At 37.7% G+C, this 15,440-nt stretch overlaps 1 protein-coding gene across 15 annotated transcripts in view; it reads left to right on the top strand.

Moving 5' to 3' along the window:
• LOC110439318 (NACHT, LRR and PYD domains-containing protein 3) overlaps positions 1-15,440 on the top strand; it is a 31,256-nt gene that overhangs the window by 8,681 nt on the left and 7,135 nt on the right. For 2 of the 15 annotated variants that reach the window (XM_087245255.1, XM_087245251.1), the window contains 7 exons: positions 1,068-1,178; positions 1,679-3,571; positions 5,099-5,272; positions 7,626-7,799; positions 7,944-8,117; positions 10,159-10,323; positions 13,245-13,406. In XM_087245255.1, coding sequence (XP_087101381.1) covers positions 1,068-1,178; positions 1,679-3,571; positions 5,099-5,272; positions 7,626-7,799; positions 7,944-8,117; positions 10,159-10,323; positions 13,245-13,406 — 2,853 coding nt within the window. Of the gene's footprint in view, positions 1-1,064; positions 1,179-1,678; positions 3,572-5,098; positions 5,273-7,625; positions 7,800-7,943; positions 8,118-10,158; positions 10,324-13,244; positions 13,407-15,440 lie in introns of those variants that run through there. The other 13 variants (XM_087245254.1, XM_087245250.1, XR_015481351.1 and 10 more) reach the window with 12 other exon arrangements.

Raw genomic sequence — 15,440 nt, 5'->3', positions numbered from 1 at the left:
ATTCCTGGCTTGAGGTCCTTTGCCGATGCCGATCCTTCCCCTATCTCTGCTCCCTACGCTTTCCTGTCTGTAAAATCTCCATTGTCCTTTCCCAAAAGGTGAAAACCTCTAAAAAATAATAAAAAAAAATAAATAAAAATAACTGCAAATTATTTAAACATTTCAGCATTCATTCAGCAATTCATTGTTTTTTTTTCCCTTTTTACTATATATAACATGCTCATAAACCATACAAATATACTTCGCACAATAGAAATAAGACAGATTTTAATACAAATTCCAGCAAATTCCACCCTTAATGTGTTTATGCCTCTATTGAGTTTTGGAGTCAGTCTTGAGTATTGGAACTGAGCTTTGGCAGTTGATGATGACGATGTTACATTAGAACACGAGGACACAAGATCACTGAAGAACACATATTTAGCTCCAACCCTAATCAAACACAACTGAAGCAGCTAATCAAGCTCTAACTAGATATACTAGAGACTTCCTGGCAGGTGTATTGAAGCAAACTGGAGCTAAACTCAGCAGGACACCGGCCCTCCAGCGCTGCGTTTAGACACCCCTGCCCTAAAGCAATTATTGTCAAGGGGGTTTATAACGAACAGCTTCATTCACCTAAACACACTAAGCTTTAATGATGATTAAAGATAGTTTAGTGAAAATGAAACGTTAATGAAAGTTAAACGAAAGTTATTTAGTGCCTCAAGTTGTGTCAGAGCAGTGTGAGTTTATTCTTAAGCTGAACATAAAACACACTTGGCTGCTCAGTTCACAAGCTTTTTTCATTTACTATATTGTACTGTAGAAAGGAAAGACCAGTTGTCTCTTCAGAGCTTTTAGCTCTTTAATTTGTGCTTCTTTCATTACATCATAAAGAAATGTGTCCTTTTAAAGAAACTTATTCATAAATCCTCTTTCTCTCTTCAGCTGTATGCTATTACTGCTAAAAAGTAGGTACTACTGTAAATAATGTGTTAGTCAGTGTTAAAATAAAGGAGCAGACAGATCATCTTTAGGAAACCAGCATGAAATATTTGAGTTTTTTTTCTCATTATTTTCAGCAGAAGCAGAGAGAGAGCAGCGTCTCCATTGTCCAGCTGTGTGTCCATGAAGAGCAACAGATCTATGAATAATCCACCAGTGTTCAGTAATGAAGCAGAGAGCTTTCACCCTGTGTGAGTTTGACAAAATTGATAATTGAATATAGACACTCTATATAGTAGATTTATAGTATCTATACAGTAGATTTACTGAAGCACTGTCATTAAGAATTGAAAACAGCAGTAAAAGGCTGCATGACATCATCATTAAAGCTGTAAGATTACTCACAATGATGAAATGTGTGTGATGAGGTGATGCATGTTGAGTGCAGATTAAAACAACATTTTGTGAAAATTAAAAAGCATTGTTCCTCTAAGAGGGTCATATAATACACATTTTTGAACTTTATAATAACATCTTCTGCTATTTAGAAAATGATGTCATGCTTTGCATGTTAGCAATAGCAAACTTTAGATTAGTCACAAATTTGTATGTATGCTTTTTGTTTAAATGTAAGCAGAATATAGGTGCATGTTAGTGTATAAAGGTAGCATGTTTTAAAATCAGATGATTTAGAGATGTTAAAATAGGTTTTAATTTGTGTATGTGCTTGTTTCTGTGTGTGTGTGTTCAGTAGTGAGAGAGCTGAGCAGATGAGAATTGTGTCCCTTCAGAACTGCACATCCTCCAGTCAGAGTCACTTCAGTCTCCATGATGATCTTCAGAGAGTGAAAGAGCAGCACAAAACCATCATGAAGATCAAGTACGAGAGCTTATTTGAGGGAGTGAAACTCCAGCAGAATCAAACCCTCCTGAACAGCATTTACACACAGCTGTACATCATAGAGGGAGAGAGTGAAGGAGTGAATGAAGAACATGAGGTGCTGCAGATGGAGAAGAGATACAAGACTCTCCAAGACACTCCAATCAACTGCAATGACATCTTTAACCCTTCAGCTGAAGCAGGAGATGAGGAGAAGAGCAGAGAGGAGAAAGAGCAGATCAAGACTGTTCTCACTAAAGGCATCGCTGGAATTGGAAAAACCGTCTCTGTGCAGAAGTTCATTCTGGACTGGGCCGAGGGAAAAGCCAATCAGGATGTAGATTTGATCTTTGTGCTTCCATTTCGAGAGCTGAACTTGATTAAAGATCATCAGTACAGTCTTCACACACTTCTGCTGGACTTTCATCCTGAACTTCAGCATCTGGACTCACAGATTTATGAGGAGTGTAAAGTCGTGTTCATCTTTGATGGTCTGGATGAAAGCAGAATCACACTGATGTTTTCAGACTGTCAGAAAGTTTCTGATGTGACTGAAGCTTCATCAGTGAGTGTGTTGATGTCAAACCTCATGAAAGGAGATCTGCTTCCCTCCGCTCTCATCTGGATCACCAGCAGACCAGCAGCAGCCAATCAGATCCCCTCAAAACACATCAGCCTCGTGACGGAGATTCAGGGCTTCAATGACCCTCAGAAGGAGGAATATTTCAGGAAGAGAATCAGAGATGAAGATCAAGCCAGCAGAATCATCTCCCACATCAGAAGAGCAAGAAGCCTCCACATCATGTGCCACATACCCGTCTTCTGCTGGATCTCAGCCACTGTTCTTCAAACCATCCTGAAACAAGATCTGAGTGCAGAAATCCCTCAAACTCTGACTGAGATGTACATCCACTTCCTCCTCATTCAGACACACATGAGGAAGCAGAAGTATGAAGAGAGAGATCCAGAGAAACTCCTGCAGTCCAACAGAGACGTGATTGTGAAACTTGCTGAACTGGCTTTCAATCAGCTGATGAAGGGCAATGTGATGTTCTACGAGGAGGACCTGATTGAGAGCGGGATAGACGTCGCTGACGCCTCAGTGTATTCTGGGATCTGCACTGAGATCTTCAGGGAGGAATCTGTGATTTATCAGAGGAAGGTTTACAGCTTTGTTCATCTGAGCTTTCAGGAGTGTTTTGCAGCACTGTATGTGTTTTACTGCTATTTACACAACAACACTGAGGTGATGAAGATGTTCCTGACAGGGAAACACAGAACTCAGAGTAAGAAAGTTCCTCTGGATGTGTTTCTGAAAGGAGTGATGAATAAAGCCCTGGAGAGTAAAACTGGACACCTGGATCTGTTCCTGCGATTTCTTCATGGCGTCCCACTGGAGTCCAATCAGAGACTCTTACAGGATCTGCTGAAACACACAGAGAACAAACCAGAGATCATCAAGAAAATAATCCAAAACCTCAGACGAGGACAAAAAGACAACATCAGTCCTGAAAGATGGATGAATCTCTCACACTGCTTGATTGAGATGAAGGATAATTCTCTTGTTGAACAAATGCAGAGATTTTTAAACTCTAAAACAAAAAGAAAAAGTCTGACTCTTGCTCAGTGCTCAACTCTGGCAAACATGATCCTGATGTCAGAGGAGGTGATGGATACATTTAATCTTAAAGAATACAATATCAGCTCATCATCAGAGGGCAGAAGGAGACTGTTACCAGCTCTGAGGAACTGCAGGAAAGCTCTGTGAGTGTTATAATTTAATAATATTATGATATGAAAACATCACACAAGTTTTTTTTCTAAACCAAGTTTATGGAGCTTCTCCTACACTTCATGTCTCTTTTTTTAAGATTCTTTGCTCTCTACTAATGAGCTGATTACCATGAATCAAGCGTACTTGTCTTTGATTGAAAAGATGAGCAAAGCTTGTGTTGGGGCAGGGACCTTTTTCTTCAGTAGAACAGCAAAGCCCATTTTTAGCTGATGGTCTTTGGGAATGAGAGTAATAATGTCTGCTACTGAAAGCTAACTTTAGATTGTTCTTTGAGATAAGGTTTCAGAATGTTCAATTTTCAGTTTGATGGGGCTGCGGCGCTGCATGGCTGTTTAGACTGACACTGACATAAACAAAAGGAGTCATGGTGCTAATCTGTTTCTTTCAACGACAGCAGTAAAAAACAACAAACATTTGAACTGTTCAAGCTACAGTACAAATGAACAATTATTTTTATTACTTTTTTGTCCACAAAGTGTGCAGCTTGCCACTGGCCCATGTATTAAGATCTGCATGAAGGCTGCAAGATGGTCTCCTTGCAGCCTATTGCGAATGTTTGTCTTGACCTGCAAATACATTTACAGTTTAAATATGCTTAATGCTGCAAATGCTGTTGTAAAATGTATTTATCATGCTGTTCATTGTTGAGAAGTCCCTCTCACAGTTTTTACTGCTGACTGGACCGTCAGGGCAATAGAAGCTCTTTTAAACTAAAAATAGAAAACTACTTTTAAAAAGTGGGCCAGTTTGTCTTAAGCGTTATCAGTACACAAGTACACTACTAGTACATTGATTTTAGTGTTCTTACAAAATAAAGTATACTTTTATACTTTTTTATACTGTCTTGTACAGCCAGAGGGAGTATTGCCGCTCTGACAGCAAAGTTGGGTCAAAGCCAGGGATGCTCTGATCTGGATTTGTGCAGCCGATATTGAGTACTGATTCCTTGTAAAGATCGGCTGATAAAGAGTACTGATTCTAATGCTTCAAGCTTTAAAATGCATTAGGCACATTTTCCCTCTAAGTATGAACCTTAAGAGAAGATCTTGCCTTAGCTAAGAGAATAAATGAAGGATGCAGCATATAACCCCTTAATAACGTCTCATTAAATTTAGGTGTGAACGTGTCATGGCCAGAAGCAGCTTTACAGAAAATAATTCAATTTTACTTTGGCTAAGTCCCTTATATATCAGGGGTTGCCATGCAGAATGAACCGCCACAGAAAATAATATCACAGATATAAAAAATTATCAACAAAGGCAAACAATTAAATTTTGAAACATTGCAAATGATGAAAGAAGAATTCAACATTTCTCAAGCAAGATCAAGTTTGGAGTGCTTATTTAAATCATAAGAAGTAAAATGCACAACTAAAAATCTAATAATTCTTTACTAAAAGGAACTAGACGTATAAACTACTGTAAATAGCAATGATTGTATTACTTAGGAACACTTATGCACACACATGCCTTATTAACTAATGTAACCTTTTTCAGATTGTCAGGCTGTATTCTCACTAATCAGCACTATGAAGTTGTGTCTTCAGCTCTACAATCATCAAACTCCCCCCTGAGAGAGCTGGACCTGAGTAACAATGACCTGCAGGATTCAGGAGTGAAGCTGGTCTGTGCTGGACTGAAGAGCCCAAACTGTCAACTCAACACACTGAGGTATGAAAGGAGAGATGTTTGACTAGTCTGGGTGTAAAAACAGCAGCATGCCAGCAAAGAGTATTTACAGATGGTAACATAAGTATCAAACATGTCATGATTATTCCTGGAAAATACATCTCTAAAAGAGCTGTTGACATAAAATTAACAGACCAGATTATAGTAAATATCCAAACACACAAATGAAAAATACGAAACTTAAATCTGAAAATCTGCTTATGTGTAATAACAATGAAACTATGCAAGGAGAACGTACTAAATAGATTTAATTTTAGTATTTAAATACTAATAGATTTAAAACTCTGTACAAAAGGCTTTTTTGGTAATGGCCACTTCAAGAAGCCTCTTATATGTTGAGATTGATGCTTTGCTCAGGTGGGATTTAATTTTATTTATTCATTTTGCTAAAACATCATGATTTGCCACAACTTTCCTCTCTAAAGCTTTTCTTTTATAGTTCATATGTAAATAATAAAAATGTCCATTTAAAAAATCGACTCATCAACCCATTTTCAACCGTTTATCTGCGGCTGGGTCACAGAAGCAGTGTGTTAGCAGGGAACCCCAGACTTGCTTCTACCCAAACACTTCGTCCAGCTCCTCATGGGGGATCCCAATGCATTCTCTGGCAAGCAGAGAGACACAGTCTCATCAGCAGGTTCTGGGTCTTCCCCATGACCCCTTCCCGGTGGGACAAGGCTGGAAGGCATCCTAGACAGATGCCCAAGCCACCCCAACTGGCTCCTCTTGAGGTGGTGGAGCAGTGACTGTTTTCTAATCTCCTGCTGGGTGATGGAGCACCTCACCCTAGAGGACTGTGAGCTTCCACTGGCACTTTCCATCATTTTGAGGGAAAAAAGGGCTAATCTTATTTATTTATTTTCAGTTTTCAAAAATCTTCAGATTTTCACAGAATTTAGGTTTCAGCTATGAACTCTGATGTGCAGTTATTTAGCAGCGTTTTTTTATATTTCTGAATTTTTTTGTGTTTTCTCTTCATGCTCTTCATGTAGGACTGAAGTAGCTAATGTTAATTTACACTGACGAGTGATTTCAGCTGCTGTCTGGGCTCTTCATGCCTTTTTACACCTCCTTTTTTCATGTATTCGACACTTTTCTCTGTGACGTTTGATTTTATCACACATAATATAATTCATAACTCAGTCTTGCTTTTTTTTGTATGGATTACTTGGTTTTTACCATCATCTGGTGAAAATTTCAAATCAACATCAACTTTAGGAATATGTGTTTTGAGTAAAATGGTGACGTGTTCAATGTGTTTTACTTGCTGTATGTTGAGCTCCACCAAGCAGAGCTATACAGTAGAATAATTTCAGGAGGTGTCATGATACCTTTATAACCTTATATACCTTTATAAAGATAATGTTTTAAACATGCTTAAATTTTAAGGGCACGTTAGGCTGAACTAGCAAGTTTAGGTATAATGGTGAATAATTTGACGTGACTATTGGCTACCAATACAAGCTGATGAAGAAATGTACATGAGGCATGCTGTTTTATTGGCTGAAGACCATTCCTGCTGCTGTGTTCTGGATGAATTGCAGAGGGTTGATATTACTGACTGAGAGGCCTGCCTAGAGTACTTTGCTATAGTCCAGCCTGCAGAGAGCGGTTAGCTTGAACTAGATGTTGAGTGACAGACTCTAATAAAACGGGTTTACTTTTCTTAATGTTGCAGAAGGCAGATTTGCGAGACTAAGTTGTTGTGTTAGTAATGTGAGTGAGCACAGGTTTAACTGAAGTAGACATTTACTGAGGGAGTCGAGTGGGAATATGATCAAGCAGATATTAGGAAGATTAGAACAGATAATGCAGCACCAAAGGAGATTTGAGCAAATTTGATGTTGTATCTTTTATAGATTTTATGTTTAGACAAATGTAAAGATTGAGGAACTTGAGAAGTAAATAAGGCTGTCGCTCTCCCCTACACTTCTGTTCATGCTCTAAGAAAGTTTGGGAGGAGTGGAATTTATTTATTAGTGACATTTCTATTGAGCTAAACATTTAATGTTTATATAGCCCTTAACTCAAGCTTCATCTCAGCATTATTTCATATTATTTATTTAACAATAACAGTAGAACAATATGAAAGAGTTGCTGTTGGAAGTGGAATTGACATGAGACCAGCATCTTAGATTTTTGCGAAATTTTACAGTTCGCTGTGGCCATTTTAAAACAACAGCAAAATTAACTAGTAGGAAGAAAAGAAAATGTCAAATGATGTGTGCCATTTATTTAGTTTAACACAAAAAAACAAACATAAAACAATGTACATATTGCATTTGTTAGTAGCTACACAGTGTAAAAGATATTTTCTGATCACCCTGTTTAGATTGCCTGGCTGTAATCTCACTGATCAGTGCTGTGAAGTTGTGTCTTCAGCTCTACAATTATTAAACTCCTCCCTGAGAGAGCTGGACCTGAGTAACAATAAACTGCAGGATTCAGGAGTGAAGCTGATCTGTGCTGGACTGAAGAGTCATAACTGTCAACTCAACACACTGAGGTTTGTGCTTCATATTTATTTATATTTCAAAACACCTCTAAATTAACATAACTAGGATGATTTATTGTGTTAAAATATGTATTTTATCTGGTAAAGGCATCAGCACCCCAGTATGTCTTTTAATCAGAGTCCTTGTGTTTTCAGACTGTCAGACTGTAATTTCACTGATCAGTGCTGTGAAGCCGTGTCTTCAGCTCTACAATTATTAAACTCCTCTCTGAGAGAGCTGGACCTGAGTAACAATAAACTGCAGGATTCAGGAGTGAAGCTGATCTGTGCTGGACTGCAGAGCCCAAACTGTCAAATCAACACACTGAGGTTTGTGCTTCATATTGATTTACATGTCAACAACACCTCTAAATCAGTGGTTCCCAACCTGGGGTCCGCGGCCCCCTAAGGGGGGCGCCAGAGTTCACAAGGGGGGCGCGGGAGAGGATAAGTGTTGACGTAAAAAAAGGCATAAAAACGCTCCACTATTATATAGGGCTTTGCAATTAATCAAAAATCCGATTTCGATTTCGGCTTCAAACGATTATAAAAAAGCATTAATCGAGATAATTAATTCTTGCATCATATACCGCCACTTTCCAGTTGTACACGTGTTGTTGCTCTTAAAAGCGCGAAAGAGCGCGTGCTTATGTGTGTGCGTAGCACTCACACGCAGTCAGAAGCATATGCGGCCGGTCAGCATTCGCTCTCATTCACACACTGAGACGAGCAGAGGAGCGCAGACATCTAAAGTCATCGTAACGTGAGCGCTTTAATGGTCAAATAGGTGTCAAAACGCGGTGTTTAGTGATTATTTATATTAACCCTGATTTGTGTAATAAACAAATGAGTTGAGGATCAAAAGACGTGAAAGAGAAACTATTAAAGAGACAGCGCGCTATAATCCTTCTGTCACCTGTTTTTATCATTATTAATCAAACAACGAGAAAGCCCTCGCTGCTCTTGACTGAAGGACTGCTGTAGCTAAAGTGTTTTTCTTACAGTGAAGATGCTTAAAGCACAGTTTGTTTCATAATTTTATTTTATTGTATTTATTTCTCTTTCCTTTGCAGGGTGGAAAATAACTATTTATACAGTTGAAGTCAGATTAGCCCTCTTGAATATTAGCAACCCTTTTCCTGCCCAATTTCTGTTTCATGGAAAGATTCTTTTTTTTTAACTTATTTCTAAACATGATAGTTTTGATATCTCATTTCTAATTACTGATTTCTTTTATCTTTGCTCTGATGACAGCACATAATATTTTACTAGATATTTTTCAAAATACAAACATTCAGATTAAAGTGCAATTCAAAGGCTTAGTGTAATTAGGCAAGTCATTGTATAACAGTAGTTTCTTTTGCAGACAATCAAAAATATATATTGCTTAAGGGGGCTAATAATATTGACTTTAAATTGGTTTCAAAATATTTAAACCTGCTTTTATTCTAGCTAAAATAAAACAAATAGAAGAAAAAATATTATAGGAAATACTGTTAAAATTCCTTGCTCTGTTAAACATAATTTGGGAAATATTTATAAAAAAAAAATCTCAGAAGTGCTAATAATTTTGACTTCAACTGATAATCGTTTTCAATAATTGTGATTACAATTATGACCAAAATAATCGTGATTATGATTTTTCCCAAAATCGGACAGCCTTACTATTATATATGTATTTTTAAGTACCAAAAAAAATCAAAACACATGCTTAAAATTCCAACATAATAGTAAAAATAATTAAAATTAATAACTTTAAATAATTATTTAAATTTTGCTCACTCACACAACGTGCTTGTCAACGTGTCATAAAGGCAAAATCAAAACAAAAATGGCAGAGAAACATAAATGCAGTGATTCTTCAGAGGCGAAGAAAAAGATTAGACAGTTTGACAAAGCCTACCTAAATTTTGGTTTTATTGAAGGCCAAGACAAGTTAAAACCGATTAATTTATATTTTCTATACATATTATTAAATATTTATATTACACAAACACACACACACGTATATATATATATATATATATATATATATATATATATATATATATATATATATATATATATATATATATATATATATATATATATATATATATATATATATATATATACACACATACATACATACATACATACAAATATATATATACACAGTACATATGTGTGTGTGCGTGCGTGTGTATTTATATGGTGGGGGGGCTCCAATGTTTGTATATGTTCATGTGGGGGGGCCCCATAGAAAAAGGTTGGGAACCACTGCTGTAAATCATCATAACTAGCATGATTTTTGTGTTTAAATATGTATTTTAATCTAGTGAAGGCATCAGCACTCCAGTGTGTCTTTTAAACAGAGTCCTTGTGTTTTCAGATTGTCAGGCTGTAATCTCACTGATCAGTGCTGTGAAGCTGTGTCTTCAGCTCTACAATCATCAAACTCCCCCCTGAGAGAGCTGGACCTGAGTAACAATGAGCTGCAGGATTCAGGAGTGAAGCTGATCTGTGCTGGACTGAACTGTCAACTCAACACACTGAGGTATTTAACCCCCAGGAGTCGGCCAACATGGATACATTTTTTTATTACATAATCCATTAAAGGAGCTTAAAATACTGATTAGACGGACACAGATGTGAAAACTGTAAAGGGTCTATTTTTAATCATTTATATTCACAATTACAACAAAACGATTGTCTAGGTTTAGTAAAACACAGACAGTGCTTTCTCTTCATGTGTCTTCTGACTACTATAATTACAACATGTTGCTCTGTTAGCTAATATACAGCTATACAGTCCAGCCTTAAACTATTCATATTAGTTTAAGCAACATCCATTCATTCATTCATTCATTTTCTTTTTGGCTTAGTCCCTTTATTAATATGGGGTCGCCACAGCGGAATGAACCCGTAACTTATCCAGCATATGTTTTACACAGCGGATGCCCTTCCAGCCACAACCCAACACTGGGAAACACCCATCCACACTCATTCACACACATACACTACGGACAATTTAGCCTACCCAATCCACTTATACAGCATGTGTTTGGACTGTGGGGGAAACCGGAGCACCCGGAGGAAACTCACACAAACACTGGGAGAACATGCAAACTCCACACAGACATGCTAACTGATCCAGCTGAGGCTCGGACCAGCGACCTTCTTGCTGTGAGGTAATTGTGCTACCCACTGAGCCACCGTGATGCCAGTTTAAGCAACATGTTGTTTTAGTTATTGTATGCTCTGTAAAATATATATTATATTGAGTTAAAATTATATTGTATATCTTTGAGAAGCATGTGTTGAGGACAGTTTTAACCCAAAAATGAGCAGTCAGATGAAGAAGATGTGGAGTCAGAGATTCAATCAAAGAAAGTTTACTGAAGATAGTTTACAGTTTCATCAGCAGAAGCCAGAAGCTTCAACACTCACAGAGAGTTTGTAGGCCGCTCCGGTTACAGTCTCAAATCAGCAACAATTATACTCTAACACAGGGGTTCTCAACTGGTTTGGCCATGGGACCCACATTTTCACACCAAATTTTTAGGAATTATAATATAATTTTAGGAATTATGATTCATTTGTATTTGTTTGTTAACATACACAACTAATGACAGATAAATCATAGGAAAATCACCAAGACTTACAAATAAACCCTATTTTACTGCTGTCATTTAACAAAATGTATCAAATCATAGAAATATTACAGAGTAAAAATGTCAAATACTGTAAACAGCAAATGGTTAGGGTAAGGAAAAGTTAAGGTACCATTAACTAAACTGAACTGTTTATAAAACTTTAACACTGATCTGGTTGAACTGAACAGAAAAGAAACCAGCAAACTGAAGTAAAATTATTAAAATAATCATAACCATTTTATAATAATCACCAGTTATTTGCCGTTCTGCTTTTGTGTGGGCTTTCTTGGCCTTTGCTACACGGTGAGCACAGTAAGATGTACTTGTACTTGTTATGAACATGAAGATGTTAGGCACTTTTGGGATGCCCTCAGCTTTTGGAGTTGTCTTAGAAAATAGTCCACAGGTTTGTCCTTGCAACTGGGATGTCTGGTTTCTAAATGTCGTTTTAATTTAGGTTTCATGCTCTCTTGTGAAAGCACCTCACTACATATGACACACTGAGGTTTTAAGCCTTTTTTGTCGTCAATATATGTAAATCCACACTTTACATTTTCGGGGCCGTACTTGCGCTGGAATTTCACATGTCAATAGGGTATATGCCGAGCTAGTGTTTTTCCCATACTGATAAACTTCCGCTGAGCTGTTATTGTGAACTTTTTTTTCAATTTTTTACAGTTCCTTTTATAGCATCGATGTTGTAATGTCATTAAAATACATTCAGTTAAAAAACTTTGGCATTCATTTAGTTGCTCAAGCGTAAAATGAGACAAAAAGCTGTTTACTTGCACGCGTCCGTCAGAATCGGCAGGCTAACGCAGACGCTCCATTGAATATACTGTTGTAAGATAAATGCTCATATTATAAAGACATGGTGGGGGAAATGTTATTTAATGCAGTGCTTCTTGTACAATCTGAGACCCACTTTAAATCAGATATCACTCAGCTAGTGGAGATTTTTAAAGGAAACAGACCTTAAACGCACCGGTTTTTGCATTGCATACAGTTCGCCGAAATCGCTTGTCCCAGGTTACTGGCAAATTAAAAGTCCCATTAGCAAGCTTCGGCATATACCAATGGTGTTGTCGCACGCGCATTTCAAAATAAAAGTCAGATAAAAGCAAAACAAGTGAAATATTAAACTTTTGTTGTGTTTTGAACACACACTCCGCGACCCACTGAAATTGTTCCCGCAACCCACATTTGCGTCCCGACCCACCAATTGAGAAACACTGCTTTAACATACGTCACTAACTGTGTCATACATATACAGTAGCTGTTTTAACCTGATTGATTGTTTTAACCTCAATATTTCCTCATGTGAACAATTCTGAACAATATCTCTAATCATTACTCAGACTTTAAGCATTCAAAGGTCAGACATGAGAGGAGGATATTTCTGTGTTCAGGATGATTAGAAGTGAAATTCAGCTCGTCTACATGTCTGCACCAATAAACATTTCTCCACTGTCAGATAATGAAGCGTATAAATTATTCAAATATTCTAATCATTTATTCTTCAACACACAGTGATATTCACATCTAGTGACTGCTGTACAGGTAACTTCAAATGTCCAGTTCCACATGAGACGTCTCAGTGACCTGTTGGATTGGCCAGAAGATCCTGAGGAGACAAAACTTTAGTTTTACTCTGAAGAGGGACGACACTACAGTCATCATATAATACAGGCCCTTAAACATTCACCTTTATGAATAATTATAAAGACATGATAAAGGATATGTGTTACTCCATCCTGGAGCAGACATCCATCAGGAAATCCACTCCTTCACACACTAACATGAGCTCTTGCTGTTGTTGTAGATTATCCGGCTGTATGGTGTCAGAGGAAGGTTGTGCGGCTCTGGCTTCAGCTCTGAACTCAAACCCGTCACACCTGAGAGAGCTGGATCTGAGCTACAATCACCCAGGAGAAGCAGGACTCCAACTGCTCTCTGACAAACTCCAACACCCCTACAAACTCAAGTAAGTGCTTTAATTCAAGAAAAGTAGATAAACAGCCCACTGGAGGCCTTTTCCAGACTGTAGACTCTTCATCATGACATCTACTCATCCTCATATCATAATCGGCTTCATGGCTCTGTCTCCTCTCTACCAATACGCTGCTGTGTGGAGTGTGTGCTCTGCTGCTCAATGGTTGAAGTCCTGAACTGATGGGAAATGCTGTAATATTTCACTGCTGCTGCTTCATAAACTGCTGCTTTTACGTCTTCTTTCACTCTCTGCTTCACCTGCTGATTTCTCTTCATCTTTACTTCTTTAACCGCTTTGGTGAAGGTGTGGAGAAGATGCAAATCATCATAGCACATGCATTATTGTGTGTCTGTGTGTGATATACGATATACTGGATCTTGAAAATGCGCTACTTTTGGGAAGAAAATTCATTTATATGACTTTTTGTCAAAATTGTTGCACATTTGATGAAAGCTGGCTAGTTGTGTGTTGTGTTTGCTCTGCACAGCTTGTAGGTCTCTGGCTGAATTGACTTTCATGCAGCACAGAAAAGTTGATGAATACTGAATGTTTAGTTGTCATTACGTGAGGTTGTTATAACTGCAGAGTTTTATCAATGGCGGCTTTTTCTAAAACATCCAGATCTCCACTGATTCTCTGAAAACTGAAGCTCAAACTCACCAATTTCACTGTTAGAGCCGCTTGTGTTTGTGTTTGTGTGTTTAATCAGTGCTTCAGTCATCAGGAGCTCAGTCATATCTGTTTGTTTTCCTAAATTACGGGTTTTCAGACTGATGTGTGGAGGAAAAAACATTACAAAATGTAAAAATCAATAACAGATAATAAAATCATTTATTTTATAAAGTGAGATAAAATCAAACATCTTTATTAAAACGCACTCAAATAAAAAAATAAACTAATCATTAAATCCAACATCAATCAAAATGTGCTTCAGGGGTATTGAATGTGTCGGTGGTGTTTAGATACGAGATTCAGAAAGATCAACAGCAAAATCATCAGTGAAAGACACTCAAAGTGAGTGAAAAAGTAAAACACCTTTACTGTTAGCCAGCGGCGCTCACTGATGGGGATTTACACCTGCCTAACTTAAACAGTAACACTTCCTGACCCCAGTGAACTGCAAACACAAATGAGGGATCAGTGGAAAGAAAGAAGACGCTGTGAGCTTTACTGTGCTCCATCTGAGAAGTGCTAAATATATAAAAGGTTATACATTATGAAGTGTAGGGTCCACCCAGTTGGCCCAATGCCGGTGTCCACTGGTGGATGAAGGTTCACTGCATGTTCGGTCTTTCCAGTGCACAATGTTGATTTATATTAAACTTAGCTCATATCTGACTCCAATTTTAATATGAGGTGGTTTAGAATATTAATATATTTATCCTCGTTTTATCTGACTCCAATTATAAAACATTAAGAAGATTATATCAATATGTAATTTAGATAAATGTTTGAACCTTTTGTCTTCACTAGTAACTATTACATTCGTTCATTCGGGTGCTCATGTCGCTCAGAGAAATCGCCTCGGCCGAAGGCGTCCCTCACGGTCACACTCCGGTCAGTCTTGAATATTAAACAGAGGTAAATTGACTAATACTTTAGATGGCCGCTACCAGCGCGCTCGTTCTAAAATACTTTAGTTAGTCCCGCTTAGATGTACACCTTTGAGTTAAGACAATCATCATTTCTAATTAGAGGTTAGGGCATTAATATAAATGTACCCGACTACTGGACTCTATAGTAACTTTGGTTTTCACCAAGCCCATGGTTTCCCATATGAACTTAATTTAGAATAATATTACCTTCAAACAAAGGTCGGGTACCCAATCTAGGTTAGTCGTGCAACACCTTGTTGACCTAGACGGAAGTTATCGCCCTTTCCACCTAAGTTCACATGAATCAATATCAACAGTCAGCCGGATCGCTAAAACACAATTAGTGTGCCCAATGCTCCATCTCAACTGGATTTTAGTCCATCTACTGACCTGACGCAAGACGTGCGGAAACAAGGATACAGCGTAATCT

This window comes from Danio rerio, chromosome 3 (genome assembly GCF_052040795.2).
Source record: "Danio rerio strain M-AB ecotype USA chromosome 3, GRCz13ab, whole genome shotgun sequence".
Classification (NCBI taxonomy): domain Eukaryota; kingdom Metazoa; phylum Chordata; class Actinopteri; order Cypriniformes; family Danionidae; genus Danio; species Danio rerio.
This window is presented reverse-complemented; position numbering and strand designations above follow the sequence as displayed.